Source organism: Leopardus geoffroyi, chromosome B3, assembly GCF_018350155.1.
Source record: "Leopardus geoffroyi isolate Oge1 chromosome B3, O.geoffroyi_Oge1_pat1.0, whole genome shotgun sequence".
Lineage (NCBI taxonomy): Eukaryota > Metazoa > Chordata > Mammalia > Carnivora > Felidae > Leopardus > Leopardus geoffroyi.
This window is the reverse complement of record NC_059337.1, coordinates 53,725,691-53,743,289: the sequence shown is the minus strand read 5'-3', so window position 1 is coordinate 53,743,289 and position 17,599 is coordinate 53,725,691. Positions and strand designations below refer to the sequence as shown.

At 40.4% G+C, this 17,599-nt stretch overlaps 1 protein-coding gene across 2 annotated transcripts in view; it reads right to left on the bottom strand.

The window, feature by feature from the left end:
* USP50 (ubiquitin specific peptidase 50) overlaps positions 1–16,271 on the bottom strand; it is a 41,219-nt gene extending 24,948 nt beyond the window's left edge. Inside the window, exons 1-6 of one of the 2 annotated variants that reach the window (XM_045449759.1) lie at positions 16,036–16,271; positions 14,069–14,263; positions 13,627–13,822; positions 11,789–11,995; positions 10,391–10,533; positions 3,497–3,629 (exon numbers count right to left, since the gene is read on the bottom strand). In XM_045449759.1, the coding sequence (XP_045305715.1) occupies positions 3,497–3,629; positions 10,391–10,533; positions 11,789–11,995; positions 13,627–13,822; positions 14,069–14,263; positions 16,036–16,088 (927 nt within the window). In that variant the 5' untranslated portion in view covers positions 16,089–16,271. The remainder of the gene's footprint in view (positions 1–3,496; positions 3,630–10,390; positions 10,534–11,788; positions 11,996–13,626; positions 13,823–14,068; positions 14,264–16,035) is intronic. The other variant, XM_045449760.1, reaches the window with a different exon arrangement.
* Positions 16,272–17,599: the final 1,328 nt, after the last annotated feature.

The following is a 17,599-nucleotide window of genomic DNA, read 5'->3' as shown; positions in this document are numbered from 1 at the left end:
ATCTGAGTGTGGTTTTGATTTGTATTTCCCTGATGAGGAGTGACGTTGAGCATCTTTTCATGTGCCTGTTGGAAAATGGCCAGTTTTAAAACAGAACTTTAAATATCGTGTTAAGGTTAAAAAAAAAAAAGCTTTTAGAAGACTCTAGGTAAATGTCTTTGTGATCTTTGGGTAATTCGTGGCATTTTCACACAATAGAATACTATACAGCAATGAGAACCAACAACTACAGTGCACAAAATATGAATGAATTCTGCAGAATTTTTAGTGGAAAGAGCCAGACACAAAAAGCATACCTGCTGTATTATCTTGTTTGTTTTTAAAATTTTTTTAAATCTTTATTTTTGACAGAGAAAACGCGACTGGGGGAGGAACACACAGAGAGGGAGAAGACACAGAATCAGAAGCAGGCTCCAGGCTCCGAGCTGTCAGTGCAAAGCCTGACACGGGGCTGGAACTCAACGACGTGCCAGATTATGACCTGAGCCAAAGTTGGACACTCAGGTGACTGAGCTATCCAGGTGCCCCTACGGTATTTTATTCTTAGCATTGGTGGAGGATAATGTGAATGCTTATTATATTGCCTCTTCTGTGCCTGAAATATTTCAAAATCTCAAAAATAGTCTTTCTAAAAACTTCAAGAGGGTTGAAGGAAGTAAACACTGTTAGCATGTTTGCTACTTTCAAATATTGGGAGGGACATCATGTATAAGAAAGAAAAAGACTTGGGACAAATGGAAGAAATTATGAGGAGGAAGGCAGACTTTTATGAACTATCAGAGGCAACATGAAATAGTGGCAAGATCAGAACTGTCTGGAGCCAGCCCGCCTTGCTTCAGATCTTGGCTCTGTCCTCTTAAGCTGTATGATTGGGGCAGTTTATTTAACCCTACTGTTCTGTTTCCCATCCTGTAAAAGGGGGATAATAATAGTCCTTACCTCACAGGGCTATAGAAGGACTAAAGGATATTTGCAAAGTGTTGAGAACAGTGCCAGGTACATAACAGGCACTATACATTTGTAAAGTAAGTCAAAACAAATCTGACAGATAAAGAGCCTGCCTTGCAAAGCAGTAAGCTCTTGAAGGGCTTGTGCAAAGGCTGGAAAAATCTCAATTAAGGATGATGTAGAGGTATCCATTTCTGGTCTAGAGAAGTACTTCTCAAACTTCCATAGGCATTTGAATCACATAGGGATCTTGCTAAAATGCATGTTCTGAGTCACTAAGTCTGGGGTGAGCCTGAGATTCTTTATATCTGAAAGTCACACTAATGCTGCAGGGCTTCCGAGAACAACAGCTTTGGGAACAGAGCTCTAAATGGTCTTTCCCTGTGGCCATACATCATAGTTACAAAGATGATTAGTTCTTACTTCTGATCAGTCATCAATTTCCAGTAAATTCTAAATATATTTGTCTTTCAAAAGCAACTTTTGGCCCCTCAGTTAACAATTTGTATTTTTCTTTAAATGTTTATTTGGGAGGGGGGGTGCGGATAGGGAAAGAGAGAGAAAAAGACAAAGGATCTGAAGCAGGCTCCAGGCTCTGCACTGACAGCAGTGAGCCTGACACAGGCTTCAAACTCCCGAACCATGAGATCATGACCCGAGCTAAAGTCAGACGCTCAACTGACTGAGCCACCCAGGAACCCCTTAACTAACAGTAATTTAAACACTAGAAGGCCTACCAATTTATAGGAGGTTTGGGGCAAATCTTTTCATACAAATTTGTATCTTCTCATAATGTTGATAATTATATACTCTTACAAATTCAGCTTTCTGACTTTGGATTTTCATAAAGAACAAACGCTTATAATGAGAAATTTAAACAGCAAAATATAGGGGAGGCAGTTCCTATATCATTCTGGAATTCACAGTAGAAGCTATATTTGATCTGATAGAGGATGGCACTTTAGATTTCCAGTAGGGAAGTAAAAGAAAGAAAACCACATGTGAGAGCAGGATAGATAAGAAAGAAGGAGACTGGGGCGCCTGGGTGGCGCAGTCGGTTAAGCGTCCGACTTCAGCCAGGTCACGATCTCGCGGTCCGTGAGTTCGAGCCCCGCGTCGGGCTCTGGGCTGATGGCTCAGAGCCTGGAGCCTGTTTCCGGGCTCTGGGCTGATGGCTCAGAGCCTGGAGCCTGTTTCCGATTCTGTCTCCCTCTCTCTCTGCCCCTCCCCCGTTCATGCTCTGTCTCTCTCTGTCCCAAAAATAAATAAAACGTTGAAAAAAAAAAATAATAAAAATAAAAAAAAAAATAAAAAAAAAATAAAAAAGAAAGAAGGAGACTGTCAAGGCTTAAACTAAGAAAAAATGGGGGCACGTGGGTGTCTCAGTCAGCTAAGCATCTGACTTTGGCTCAGGTCATGGTCTCGCAGTTCATGGGTTCGAGCCCAGCATTGGTCTCTGTGCTGACAGCTTGGAGCTTGGAGCCTGCTTTGGATTGATTCTGTATCTCCCTCTCTCTGCCTCTCCCCTACTTGTACTCGTTCTCTCTCTCTCAAAAAATCAATAAACATTTAAAAATATTTTTAAAAAAGAAACAAGGATCATTTTTTAAAGGTTGGAGGTATGGTTCTGAGAGGTTAAACAGGTTAAAAAGTGGGATGGACATTTTATAATGTATTAATTCAACAAGCTCAATAGGAGAATTAGTTGTCTGTGTATCAGAGGACCCTGGTGAAGCATAGTGGGCTCTGCTGGGAGCTCTTTGATGCGCTCTGGGCCCAGCTGGACCCCCCAGGTTCAAGGGGAAATCAGGGTGTGTGATCCAGAAGAGAAACCCAGAGAACGGCTTGGTGCCTGGGGATGGTCGACATTGTAGGAAGCTCTGGATGATTTGGTCTGAATTATACTCCACACTTTCCTTCCTTCAGGGAATCCTCAGTGACAGTTGACTTAGAGCCAAAGGGAACCCCTAGAGTTTCCTGAGGACTGGATACCTATAGACTGGCTATAGAGTGTCTCATGAATATTCAACACAAAGCTGCTGAAACTAACTTCTGCTCCCCACAGCCCAACCTGCAAGTACCCCCAGATCTGAACTAGCCAATGAGTGGGGGGAAAGCCAGCAGGCAATGGACAGGACATTTTATTCTGTCATTATTCTGCTGTTCTAAGTCAAAGCAATAAGTTCCAGGCTCTGTATTTTGCCTTAAAAAGAAGAATATAGGAGAAGTGAGGGAAAGATAAGAGTAGGCATTCAAGGGATGCCTGGGTTAAGTGTCCAACTTTAGCTCAGGTCATGATCTCACAGTTTGTGAGTTTGAGCCCCACATCGGGCTCTGTGGTGAAAGCTCAGATGTGCTCAGATTCTGTGTCTCCCTCTTTCTCTCTGCCTCTCCCCGGCTCACTCCTGTGCTCCTCTCTCTCTCTCTGTCTCAACAGTAAATGTTAAAAAAATAAAATAAAATAAAAAAGAATAGGCATTCGAGTAGATAATTCTATAATTTTCTTTAAATGTGTGTTATTTTTAAATAGTTTCAGTATTTTACTCACCACAACCGCACAGAGGTTATATTTAGGGTGTTTCCGAAAAACTGGACAAATATAAGGACTAAGGTCCAAGTTTGTGAGTGGATAATGAATATCTGTCCTTAGTTTTCTTTTCATTGTACCCAGAATGTCAAATCTGGAGAGAGAATAAATGTGCAAAATACAAAGTAAGTTTGTCAATGACTCATTAGTGAAATCTACATACCTTGGTAAATTCCAAGTACAGTTAAAAGTAATTTCTTACAAAGGTAATTTGGCACAGACCTGTACATAATTTTCCTTATCTATGTATACTTATAATCTCCACATTCCTTAGTGTCACCAGAACTGACACTGGTTGGGCCAGGGGTATGAGTCAGAGGGTAAGACATTACAGAATCAATCCAGTGAGAAGGCAACAGGGAAAAAGCCAGGCTTGACATCAGAGAGTAGAAATGACCTTGACTGACTCAGCTTTTCCTTATCTTGATTTTAGCACATGTTGTCTTGGCAATGCCCTTTTACCCGCTCTGAGGTTTGTTTTTTTAATGTTTATTTTTGAGGGGGGGGGAGCATGAGCGTGGGGCACTGGGGGGGGGGGTAGCGGTGGCAGACACAGAGGAAAACATAGAATCTGAAGCAAGCTCCACGCTAATCAAGTTGTCAGCACAGAGCCCAACATGGGGCTCAAACCCATGAACCATGAGATCATGACTTGAGCCAAAGTCAGACACTTAAACAACTGAGCCACTCAGGCACCTCTCCAGCTCTGAAGGTTTTTTGTTTTTTGTTTTTAATGTGTATTTATTTTAGAGAGAGCACGTGAGCAGGGGAGGGGCAGAGAGAGAGAGAGAGAGAGAGAGAAACACAGAATCAGAAGCAGGCTCCAGTCACTGAGCTGTCAGCACAGAGCCTGACATGGGGCCCAAACACATGAACTGTGAGATCGTGACCTGAGCTGATGTCGGACAATTAACAAACTGAGCCACCCAGGCACCCCTCTGAGGTTTTAATGTATCTTTAATAAGATAAAATTTTCTGCGAATCTTGTCACATTCTCGAATTGTTATATAGATCAGCAGTTTCCAAATTTGAACTCCTATCAGCATCACTGGAGTTTTTTCAAAAATTATGTTTATTTTAGAAAAATGGCTGATTTAGGCCTGGGGCAGGAAGATTATTGCATGACCATGCTTATGTACCATAGCAAAAGAAAGGAAGATTTATACCCATATAAAAACCTATATGCTAATGTTTATAGCAGCTATATTCATATCTGCCACAAATTGCTATCAGCCCAAACGTTCATCAACTGATGAATGAATAAACAATTGTGATACATTCACGAAAGGGAATACTACACAGCAAGACAAAGGAAAGATCCACTAACTGATGCCATGACACGAATTAATCTCAGAAATATTATGTTAAGTGAAAGAAGCGGAACTCAAAAACGAAACAAAAAAAACCAAAACCAAAAACAAAAACAAAAAACAAAACCACACATGGTATAACATAGGACATTCTGGAAAAGGCAAAACTATAAAGACAGAAATCTGATCAGACGATTCCAGAGGCTGAGGGTAGGAGAAAGGGTGGATTATGAGAAAATGTTTTGGGGTGACAGACGTACTCTGTATGTTGGCTATTATGGTTTACATGACTGCATGTATTTGTCAAAATTCATAAAACTGTACACCTAAAATAGATACATTTTATACTTGCAATTATACTTTAATAAACCTAAACTAACTAACGGCCTCAGAGCAAAAGGCTTGAAGGGTCTCCCACTGGTCAATTTTGTGTGTGTGTGTGTGTGTTTTAAATATATGAAATTTATTGTCAAATTGGTTTCCATTAAACACCCAACGCTCATCCCAAAAGATGCCCTCTTCAATACCCATCACCCACCCTCCCTTCCCTCCCACCCCCCATCAACCCTCAGTTTGTTCTCCTTTTTTTAAGAGTCTGTTATGCTTTGGCTCTCTCCCACTCTAACCTCTCTCTTTTTTTTTTTCCTTCCCCTCCCCCATGGGTTCCTGTTAAGTTTCTCAGGATCCACATAAGAGTGAAAACATGTGGTATCTGTCTTTCTCTGTATGGCTTATTTCACTTAGCATCACACTCTCCAGTTCCGTCCACGTTGCTACAAAGGGCCATATTTCATTCTTTCTCATTGCCACGTAGTACTCCATTGTGTATATAAACCACAATTTCTTTATCCATTCATCAGTTGATGGACATTTAGGCTCTTTCCATAATTTGGCTATTGTTGAGAGTGCTGCTATAAACATTGGGGTACAAGTGCCCCTATGCATCAGCACTCCTGTATCCCTTGGGTAAATTCCTAGCAGTGCTATTGCTGGGTCATAGGGTAGGTCTATTTTTAATTTTTTTGAGGAACCTCCACACTGTTTTCCAGAGCGGCTGCACCAGTTTGCATTCCCACCAACAGTGCAAGAAGGCTCCTACTTCTCCACATCCTCTCCAGCATCTATAGTCTCCTGATTAGTTCATTTTGGCCCCTCTGACTGGCGTGAGGTGATATCTGAGGGTGGTTCTGATTTGTATTTCTCTGATGAGGAGCGACATTGAACATCTTTTCATGTGCCAGTTGGCCATCCAGATGTCTTCTTTAGAGAAGTGTCTCTTCATGTTTTCTTCCCATTTCTTCAATGGATTATTTGTTTTTCAGGTGTGGAGTTTGGTGAACTCTGTATAGATTTTGGATACTAGCCCTTCGTCCGATATGTCATTTGCAAATATCTTTTCCCATTCCGTTGGTTGCCTTTCAGTTCTGTTGATTGTTTTCTTTGCTGTGCAGAAGCTTTTTATCTTCATGAGGTCCCAAGAGTTCATTTTTGCTTTTAATTCCCTTGCCTTTGGGATGTGTCAAGTAAGAAATTGCTGTGGCTGAGGTCAGAGAGGTCTTTTCCTGTTTTCTCCTCTAGGGTTTTGATGGTTTCCTGTCTCACATTCAGGTCCTTTATCCATTTTGAGTTTATTTTTCTGAATGGTGTGAGAAAGTGGTCTAGTTTCAACCTTCTGCATGTTGCTGTTCAGTTCTCCCAGCACCATTTGTTAAAGAGATTGTCTTTTTTCCATTGAATGTTCTTTCCTGCTTTGTCAAAGATTAGTTGGCCATCCTTTTGTGGGTCTAGTTCTGGGGTTTCTATTCTATTCCATTGGTCTATGTGCCTGTTTTTGTGCCAATACCATGCTGTCTTGATGATGACAGCTTTGTAGTAGAGGCTAAAGTCTGGGATTGTGATGCCTCCTGCTTTGGTCTTCTTCTTCAAAATTACTTTGGCTACTCGGGGCCTTTTGTGGTTCCATACAAATTTTAGGATTGCTTGTTCTAGCTTCGAGAATGCTGGTGCGATTTTGATTGGGATTGCATTGAATGTGTAGATAGCTTTGGGTAGTATTGACATTTTAACAGTATTCTTCCAACCCATGAGCACGGAATGTTTTTCCATTTCTTTATATCTTCTTCAATTTCCTTCATAAGCTTTCTATAGTTTTCAGCATACAGATCTTTTACATCTTTGGTTAGGTTTATTCCTAGGTATTTTATGCTTCTTGGTGCAATTGTGAATGGGACCAGTTTCTTTGTCTTTCTGTTGCTTCATTATTAGTGTATAAGAATGCAACTGACTTCTGTACATTGATTTTGTATCCTGCGACTTGGCTGAATTCATGCATCAGTTCTAGCAGACTTTGGTGGAGTCTCTCGGGTTTTCCATGTAGAATATCATGTCATCTGCAAAAAGTGAAAGCTTGACTTCATCTTTGCCAATTTTGATGCCTTTGATTTCCTTTTGTTGTCTCATTGCTGACGCTAGCACTTCCAACACTATGTTAAACAACAGCGGTGAGAGTGGACATCCCTGTCGTGCGTGTTCCTGATCTCAGGGGGAAAGCTCTCAGTTTTTCCCCATTGAGGATGATGTTAGCTGTGGGCTTTTCATAAATGGCTTTTATGATCTTTAAGTATATTCCTTCTATCCCGACTTTCTCGAGGGTTTTTATTAAGAAAGGATGCTGAATTTTGTCAAGTGCTTTTTCTGCATCGATTGACAGGGTCATATGGTTCTTATCTTTTCTTTTATTACTGTGATGTATCACATTGATTGATTTGAGAATGTTGAACCAGCCCTGCAGCCCAGGAATGAATCCCACTTGATCATGGTGAATAATTCTTTTTATATGCTGTTGAATTTGATTTGCTAGTATCTTATTGAGAATTTTTGCATCCACATTCATCAGGGATATTGGCCTGTAGTTCTCTGTTTTTACTGGGTCTTTGTCTGGTTTAGGAATCAAAGTAATACTGCTTCATAGAATGTGTCTGGAAGTTTTACTTCCCTTTCTGTTTTTTGGAATAGCTTGAGAAGGATAGGTATTATCTCTGCTTTCAACGTCTGATAGAACTCCCCTGGGAAGCCATCTGGTCCTGGACTCTTATTTGTTGGGAGATTTTTGATAACTGATTCAATTTCTTCTCTGGTTATGGGTCTGTTCAAGCTTTCTATTTCCTCCTGATTGAGTTTTGGAAGTGTGTGGGTGTTTAGGAATTTGTCCATTTCTTCCAGGTTGTCCAGTTTGTTGGCATATAGTTTTTCATAGTATTCCCTGATAATTGCTTGTATTTCTGAGGGATTGGTTGTAATAATTCCATTTTCATTCATGATGTTATCTATTTGGGTCATCTCCCTTTTCTTTTTGAGAAGCCTGGCTAGAGGTTTATCAATTTTGTTTGTTTTTTCAAAAAACCAACTCTTGGTTTCATTGATCTGCTCTACAGCTTTTTTTAGATTCTATATTGTTTATTTCTGCTCTGATCTTTATTATTTCTCTTCCTCTGCTGGGTTTAACCACTGGTCAATTTTAAAAAATTTAAACATCAAGAAGAATGATGATAGTAATGATATTAAGCACATGGAGTTTAAAAATATCCAGGAGTCCAGAGATATGCTAATTACAGAGGGAAACTATACCTTTAAATGGTGGGATATTATAGTCACTACTGTATCTAAGGATCAAACATAACATCACCAATAGTGGGCCAAACTTTGATGATGTGCCTCCTGATGTAATGTGGTAACAAGTATAGAAAGTCACCTGGGCTGAATTCTTGCTTAAAAAAAAAAAAGTTTAGCTTGAGCCTCACTTGGATCAGCTGGAGGGAGAAGGCACTAGGTTCTTCTTTGGAACCTCTCCGAAAGGAATGCAGCCTTACAGACAGTTTGATTTTAGCCTTCTAAGACCCACGTTAGCCTTCTAACTACAAAACTATAAGGCGACCACTACAAACATTAAAATGCCAAGATTGCCAGGAAAATAGAACAGGAGGATCTGAAGCTCACTTTGTTCCCTGGTCCCATTGGAACAACTACGTCAGAAAATGACCCGAAGCCTGGCATTATAGACTTTCCACAGTTAATCATAGAGAGGAGGCCACATGGAAAAGGGTAAGAGGGGCAGAGTCCCAGTGGGGAACCAAACTTTCCAGGAAACTAACCACACAGGGGAGAGACACCACATGCATGTAGGCAGAGGAGCAGACCCCACAGCAGGCACCCTGGACACAGGGACCTGCACTGGAAAGAGTCACCATAATATCTGGCTTTGAAAACAAAACAAAAAGCCAATCTACTGAATGGGAGAAGATATTTGTATAGGTAATATGTCCAATAAGGGCTTAGTATCCAAAATATATAAAGAATGGGTAACTCAACACCAAAAAACAAATAAGAAAAAACTGAGCCTGGCTGGCTCAGTCAGTGGAACATGCGACTCTTGATCTCAGAGTCGTGAGCTCAAGCCCCACACTGGGGGTAGAATTTACTTAAAGATGAAACAAACAATAACCAATAATCCAATTAAAAATGGGCAGAGGACCTACATCTCTCCAAAGAAGATATATATCAAAACCACAACAAGATAGCACCTCACACCTGTCAGAATAACTAAAATCAAAAAGATAAGAAACCAGTGTTGGAAAGGATGTGGAGAAGAAGGAACCCTCGTACAGTGTTGGTCAGAAGGCAAACTGGCATAAACACTGTGGAAAAAAATTAAAAATAGAATTTTTAATTCTCAAAATTAAAATTTAATTTAAAATTTTAAATTTAAAAAAATGTTAAAAACCTTAAAATTCAAAAATACAAAAAATTAAAAATAGAATTACCATATGGTCCAATAATTTCACTATTGGGTATTTACCCAAAGAACACAAAAACATTAACTTGAAAAAGATACACACACCCCTATATTTATTGCAGCATTATTTATAATAGCTAAGATATGGAAGCAATCCAAGTGTCCATCAATAGATGAATGGATAAAGAGGTTGTATATATCTACAAGGATTATTACTCCACCATAAAAAGGAACAAAATCTTGCCATCTGCAACGACACGGATGGATCTAGAGGGGATGATGCTAAATGAAATAAGTCAGAGAAAGACAAATACCCTACGATTTCCCTCCGTGTAGAATTTAAGGAACAAAACCAACAAAGAAAAAGAGACAAAAAAAACCCACATCAGACTCAAATACAGAGAACCAGCTGTTACCAGAGAGGAAGTTGATGGAGGGATGGGTGCAATGGGTCAAGGGGATCAGAAATACTTATCGTGATGAGCACTGACCAACATATAGAATTGCTGAATCCTTATATGGTACACCTGAAACTAATCTAACACTGCAGGTGAGAGTTCAATAAAAAAGGTTAAAATGACAGATTTTATGTTACATATATTCTATCACAAATTTTTAAAAGTTTGTAATGTAATATACTGAATAGCACTGAATCACACACTTTAAATGGTTATATTGCATGGTTGTCAATTCTGTCTCCATAAAGCCTTTCAGAGAAAAAAAAATCTGTTCACAAAATGTCAAAATCCATACCTTTTTAAGTGAAAGATAATTACTTTTGGTGCTTTGGAAATACTGGCCCTCACTGCTGTTTCTTGCTTGGTTTCACAGAATGAACAGTGGATTTGGTTATGCCAGGTCAGTGTATCTTGTTGAAAAAAACACTGGAGACAGTCCTGTTGAGGAAAAAAAAGCACTGGGTAACCAAACTGGATGGACCGCAGCCAGGCTCTCTGTTTTCAGAAGGACTTTGCAAGAGTTGTAGAAATGTAATCCTCAGCACTTTCCTCAAAGTCAACATATCCAGGAGGTACCAGTGTCTCAAGCTGCTGCCTGGATAGGTGCAAAATCTACCCGACAAAGGGGATGCTTCTTTCTTGCTTAGTTACTGAAATGGATCCAAGTGCCCATCTCACTTCTAATCTCTGGATCTGCATTTTAACCTTTCTGGTTTATAACAGAATAATACTGACTATGCAAATTCCACTAAGCAAGTCAGGCAGCTGTTTTATGTGATTCATCTCATCACAAAAGTGATCTGGAGACTGAAAAATTACACTGCCCACTGTTTTGGATAATAAAGACCACAGAACACCCCGAATTAGATCCCATGCCCACCGGGGCCATCCTCAATGGAACCGGCACCCCTGCTCTGCAAACCATTAACCTAAAGAGAAAGATGAGCAGATTCTCTTTTCAGCAGACTTGCCAGCACCTCATTTAGAGTCTTCAAAATCTGTTTCCAGTAATCTTTAGCAGTTTGATCTGAGAACAAAGCCCAGTTCTAAATAAGTGGTAGGATTCTGTTCTCCGATTTGGTATGTGAAAACTTTTAGCAATAAATGTGGTTTCATAATTTAGGTAGAAAAAATATAAATGTGTATTTTTCTGCAAGGGAATGTATTCATCTCTGCCTTCTAGCTGTCCCCTGCTTTCTATCACTATCCTTCCCCCTACCGTTTACAGATTAATTTTTGGTATTATGGTGAAGAAAATTCAAAAGGTAAACTAAGGCACTATATTCCATTCTATCTTTCCAACATATGCCACACAGCTTCCGTCCAAACACAAGAACTCAAAACCAAGTCAGAATCTTCTATATCTAGTTACCAACCTGGATCTACAGACCTCGAGGGTGAGGAAGGGTCACAAAATTTTTGCAAGAATGTATGAATTCCCTATATGCACCAAGCCATCTCAGCAGACTGAATAAGCCCTACCTGTCATTCCAATTTCACAACGAGGCCGTTTTATTGAGTACATTGGGAAATACAACTGAATTCATGCTAACTTTTGGCTGTATGTAACTTTCCTATCAAATGTTGTCATCATGGGCTTCCAATTTGTTTTAAGTTACAAAGCAGCCCCCATCATAATAGAAAATGTAGGCAACAGCCCTGAGAAGTGGGATCCAGGAGGAACCACACCTACCTGAAGAGAGCACTCATAATCAGATGGAATGGGGAGGCAAAGAATGGTGAAGACTTCATTCTTGTAGGTGCAGTTCTCACACTTCAAACACATGATGCTATAGTTGAGCTGCCCTTCAAACAGCTGGGTGATGATGGAGACCTCATTGGCAATTGTCTTCCTGCAGCACCTTGGAATAGATCCTTTTTCATATGATTTTCGATGGCACTGAGTCAAGGAACAAATTAGCCCTGAATCAACTACTGGTTATTTGAAAAAAAAAAAAAAAGTTTTTAATACAATGACTTGATTTTTTTCTATCACAATGATACATTGCTACCAAAAACCACTTAGTTTTGGATTCCGACAATAGAGTAAGCTCTTCTTAAGAGTATCTATTAGGTGTGATTTCCGATAATTCAGTTATTTTCCTCATAAATGACACCTAGCAATGACGACTCCCTACCCCTGGTAAGACACATGGCCGTGCCCCAGAGGCTGACAGCCTACAAAAGTGTGAGACAGGGTCTGGGGGACAGTACTTCTTGGGAAGAGGGTAAGGAAGCTTGCGAACTAGCTTTCAGTCATGCAAACTGATATAAAGGTAAAATAAAGAAATTGACCTCTTCTCCAGCCCCTTCAGATTATGGCAGCCTGATTTAACTAACCTTACAGCCCAATTTGAATCTAGCGCATACTGAAAAGTAGCATTTCTGGGAGCACAGCCTGACTTGTTAGCAGTTTTAGGGCCTCAGTAGAATATACCTTTGGAAGATGCATTGACTCCACGGCCAGCTTTACTTCGGAGCTGCGCGCGCTGCTCTCCTTTGCCTTGCTGCTTTTATTACGCCCTGCTGCCAAGGTCTTCTACCTGATAGTAATTTAATGTCCCTAATTCCAACTTTGGGCTCGGGAACGAGAATGCTACTTATTTCAGATTGGCTGCAGATGAGGACCTAAGTGATTTTACTGACCACCACCCTCCCCTCTGTCAAAAAAAAAAAAAAAAAAAAAAAAAGTGCCGCCAGGTATATCTTATTAGAAAAAATGAAAAAAGGAACTGAGGATTGCAGATGAGAGTGATTAATGGCTATAGTTTGTGATCTCTGATATTAAGTATTTCTTTAATATTAAGGATATTAACTTTGAAGTAAGCTAACGCCGGCACAGGGACACTGCATAAAACCAAGGACCTATCTTTGTGGAGTATGCGTCTCAGATCAAGGCTGAAGGCAGTGGGTCTCACAGATAAGGGCAAAACTCTTCGTTACTGGCGATCTCATGTTTTATTAAATGTATGTCCTGATCCAGTAAATAACTCTGGTTTGGAATGCTTGGCATGAAGATGAAACAGCAGTATTTAGATCTTTTAATTCCGAGCTTAACATTTTCTTGGGTTTGTAGTTACCAAGAACACGTACTTTAAGTTGTAAAGCTCTATACGTTATACCTCATGAGGACTATATTTGTATAAAAATGCAATTTTCACTTTACAAAACTAGTCTGTGCAGATGTTATTTGCAAAGGGAACCGATTAGCGTTTCCCGCACCTGATGATCACTGGAAACACCAAGTGAGCTTTACTAAAGGACAGCCCGAGAAGTTTTAATTCAATAACGCTGGAGTGAGGGTCTTAGAATCTGTGGCGTAAAACTCTTCCCAGGTGATTCTGATGATTCACTAATTTTGGTAAATACAGGCCAATTCAAACACTAACTTGAACGTCCCCCTACACATCCCCCAGCACCTGTGCTCAACACAGAGTGGGCAATATTGACAGAAGAAACGAAAGAATGAAAAATGAAAGTTGCCGATAGAGCTGAGGTCTACCTTATTTCAAGTCCATTGATGTCACTTACCTTTTTCAGAGATTCATGAAGCTCATTCAGGACATAAATCAAGAATTCCTGGGCATCTTGTTGCGTTTTTTTCATGAATGCTGGGTAGAGGTTGCCAAAAGCTGACCGAAATATTTCTGGCGAGACGCATTCTGAGTCTCCAAGCCACATATCTGTCATCACGTAGGCAAAGGCAGTGGCAACCTCACTGCAATCCCTTGGAAAAAGGAAGGAGAATATTTCTGGCTGATTTAATGAAAGGAAAGCACCTAAAAACTCAAGCATACGTGGCATCAGACTGAAAACAAAGCTCTGTTCTTGGTTGAACTTCCGGTCTCTGGGGCTCTGCGGCCTCTACTGACTTGTTTAGCCCTCATTAGGGACTTCAGAGGGCTCCCTCCCTCACCTCCCCTTGGGGGAGCAGGGGGCGGGGGCTGGGCGGCAGGGAACACAAATGGCTTACTTTTGAAGAGCAGTAATGTACTTTCCCGAGAGAAAGTATTCCACCAGCGGTGAAATGCTGCAGAGACACTGGAGAATGGCGTTCATGTAACACGTGTTGCCCAAGTTCCGCAGGCCTGTCACTCCCTGGGAATGGGGCTGGTTCTCCTCCACCTCCTTGACTGGAGAGCTGTCATAGTGATCTGTGCACTCTGCGCTGTGTTGGGGCCATGCAGAGAGAAATGAGAGCATTTTGAGGGTACAAAATATGTGAAAGTGACAACAAATCACTCTCAAGCTCATGATACAAAGAAGAGTCCTCAATGAGACTTCTGTCAAATACATTCCCTACCCAGAACAGAAGTACTCAAACTCAGGGTCTAAAATTGCATTACTTATTCTGGAACTCTGAACAGTGCCTGCAGCCAAATAAAGGGAGGTAGAAGATTCTTCCGGAAACCAGATCAAGAGGACAGAAATAACGGCCTTTCAGAGACCTAGAATTGCTTGGCTAAAACTGCACTTTCACTCTGAATACCAAAGTATTTCTTTTTTTTTTTTTTTTTCCTCTCTGGGCCAAATAATTTAATGATTTGTAGTAACAATAATGGCAATAGATAGTAGTTAATAAAAACAATAGCTATCATGTATTGAGCCTCGCCAGTTGTTAATATGCATTTTCCCATTTAATCCTTTCAACAGTTCTATGGGGTAGGTATACTTATTTAAAAAAAATTTTTTTTAATGTTTATTTATTTTTGAGAGAGAGACAGGGCACGAGCAGGGGAGGGGCAGAGCAAGAGGGAGACAGAATCTGAAGCAGGCTCCAGGCTCTGAGCTGTCAGCACAGAGCCCGATGCGGGGCTCAAACTCGCCACCCATGAGATCATGACCTGAGCCGAGGTCAGACACTCAACCGAGCCACCCAGACGCCCCCAGGTGTGCCCTGTTTTTAAATCCTGTTTTACAGAGGAGATATCACATTTAAGTGGTTTAGTCATTTGCCTATGATATAAGTATGTGCAGTGGTATGTGGAGAGAAGGAATACCTATCTACCTACCTACCTACCTGAGTTATTTGGATTTATATATCATATATTAAGAGAGTGTATGTGTACACATACATATATATGGCATATGTACATATTGAGAGCATATACACATACTAAAGATATCAACATTAAGAGCACATATATGTGTGTATAATATGTACGTGTGTGTATGTATTCATGTAAACACACATATACACAGAGAGAGAAAGAGCATAGGCTTTGTAAAGAACAGATCTTAGTTTAAGTCCTGACTCTGCCAGTTTCTAGTTACACGATGTGGGACACTTACATCTGTGTCTCATCTATAAAATAGGATCAATGCTACCATGTAGGGTTGTTGGGAGGATTAGATTAAATGATGTGAGGCACATGGCACAGATTGCATAGTTAATAAATGGCAACCTAAAAATATTTTTGAACAAGTGACTGATGTAGGCTGTTCCTAACAGTAAGTGTATAGAATTCGAGAATTCATGTGCACAGACAGCCCAGCACAGAGGAGAGAACAGGTTCCCAGGGAGTCCTCCTCTCTCCACACAAGCTTCCTTTTGTAATTTGACTATTGCTCACGGCAGCCCAGCATCTTTGTCCTTTATGATTTTTCTTCCCGTGTACAGTATCTAAAATTGGGTCTCCAGGAGACAGTTACCTCACCTCAGTACCTCCATTTACAATTCTGCCAGTTAGAAAAGTGTTCACTATTACATGATGTTCATTTCATGTTTATTGACTGGGGTCATCGGAGGCCCTGGACGGCCCCTCTTTAGGAATATCTATTGCCTAGATATTAAACAACATCTTCCCTTCCTTTTGTGGGCCCTCCACTGGGTCAAACCTGGGGGAACCCTTCCAAAGGTGGCATGTATCCCCGACTCCTTTGACATGCCCCGCCCCTCAAATGAACTTATCGAGAAAGCTATCGTAGATAGTGGCTCACAGGACATAGTAGATACTGAAGTCATCTGCCGGGCAGGGCCGCTCTGAAGCCATTTTAGTGCATCTACGTTGGACTTTCACTTCTATTCAGGGACTACATCTAATCCTTTTAACTTCATTTCTCTGAGCCTGTTACTTTAGCTCTTTTTGTTTGTAATAAACAATTTGTATGTTTCCCTCCCTTTTCAGTAGATGCAAACTGATTTTTATCTGTACTTCAGGTACATTCCAACTTAGATTTTCCACACATCATAATCATTTCCATTTACCCTCAGGATTCTAGCATGTTGCCATGAGATACTGTTACTCAGCTGCTTAAAAACTTTAAAAACATTAGATTTCAGAGAATGAACTGAACATATAAGCTCTATTCCCCCATCACTCAGTTTCTCTTTTGTGTGTGTGTGTGTAATATATATCTTATATATTATCTCTTGTGAGTGTGTGTGTGTGTAATATATATAAGATACATCATATATATGTATAAGATAGATCATACATATATTATATATATGTATGATCTATCTTCTACACATACACAGAAGATGTGTGTGTGTAATATATATTTTATATATCTTATATATTATCTCGTGTGTGTGTACGTAATATATCTTATATATATAAGATAGATCATATATATATAAGATAGATCATATATAGATCTAAGATAGAAATATATAAGATATATATATGATCTATCTTATACGCATACACAGAAGATTTACCTCCATATAGTCCATTATGGCAACTCTGCCTCCTTTTGGTGCCCATCCCCATTCCCAGGGATCACATCACTCCTAGATCCCAAGGGAATATTTCTCACCCTGGGAAGGGAGGCAGTTGGACTTTGCTGCTTCTAAAAATGGATAGCATTGGGATAGACTGGAGTCTTTCTTTTTGTGGTCACCAACTACAGTCCAAAGAGGGTGCAGACATACATATACACCCCACTAAGGCCACCCAGGGCAAATATAAAGTGTTCATCATAGAAGGATTTATAAACTGAGGGGCAGCAAAGCTCACAATTTTCCAAGCTCTCAACCCATTGTCTTCATAGAGAACCATTCTTAAGAAACCCTTCAGTAGGGGCGCCTGGGTGGCTCAGTCGGTTAAGCGTCCAACTTTGGCTCAGGTCATGATCTTGCAGTTTGTGAGTTCAAGCCCCGCGTGGGGCTCTGTGCTGACAGCTCAGAACCTGCAGCAGCCTGTTTTGGATTCTATGTCTCCCTCTCTCTCTCTGACCCTCCCCCATTCATGCTCTGTCTCTCTCTGTCTCAAAAATAAATAAACGTTAAAAAAAATTAAAAAAAAAAAAAAAAGAAAGCCTTCAGTAAAGAGGGACCCACCCCCAACTATGCTCTATCCTATGCTCTATCTGGATGAAAAGAGGTCAGAGAGTAGGTGCAACCATGCAACCTGGGTAGGGAAGTGGTCTTGCTAGAAAGGGGACCCTCTGGAGCTCCAAATTTGGTACCAGTTTGTTCTTTTTCTGAGCTAACTCAGAATCTGTGAAGAATGATGAAGAAAGAGCCTTAGGGCCAATCCAGTTTGTCTTTTCTCAATTC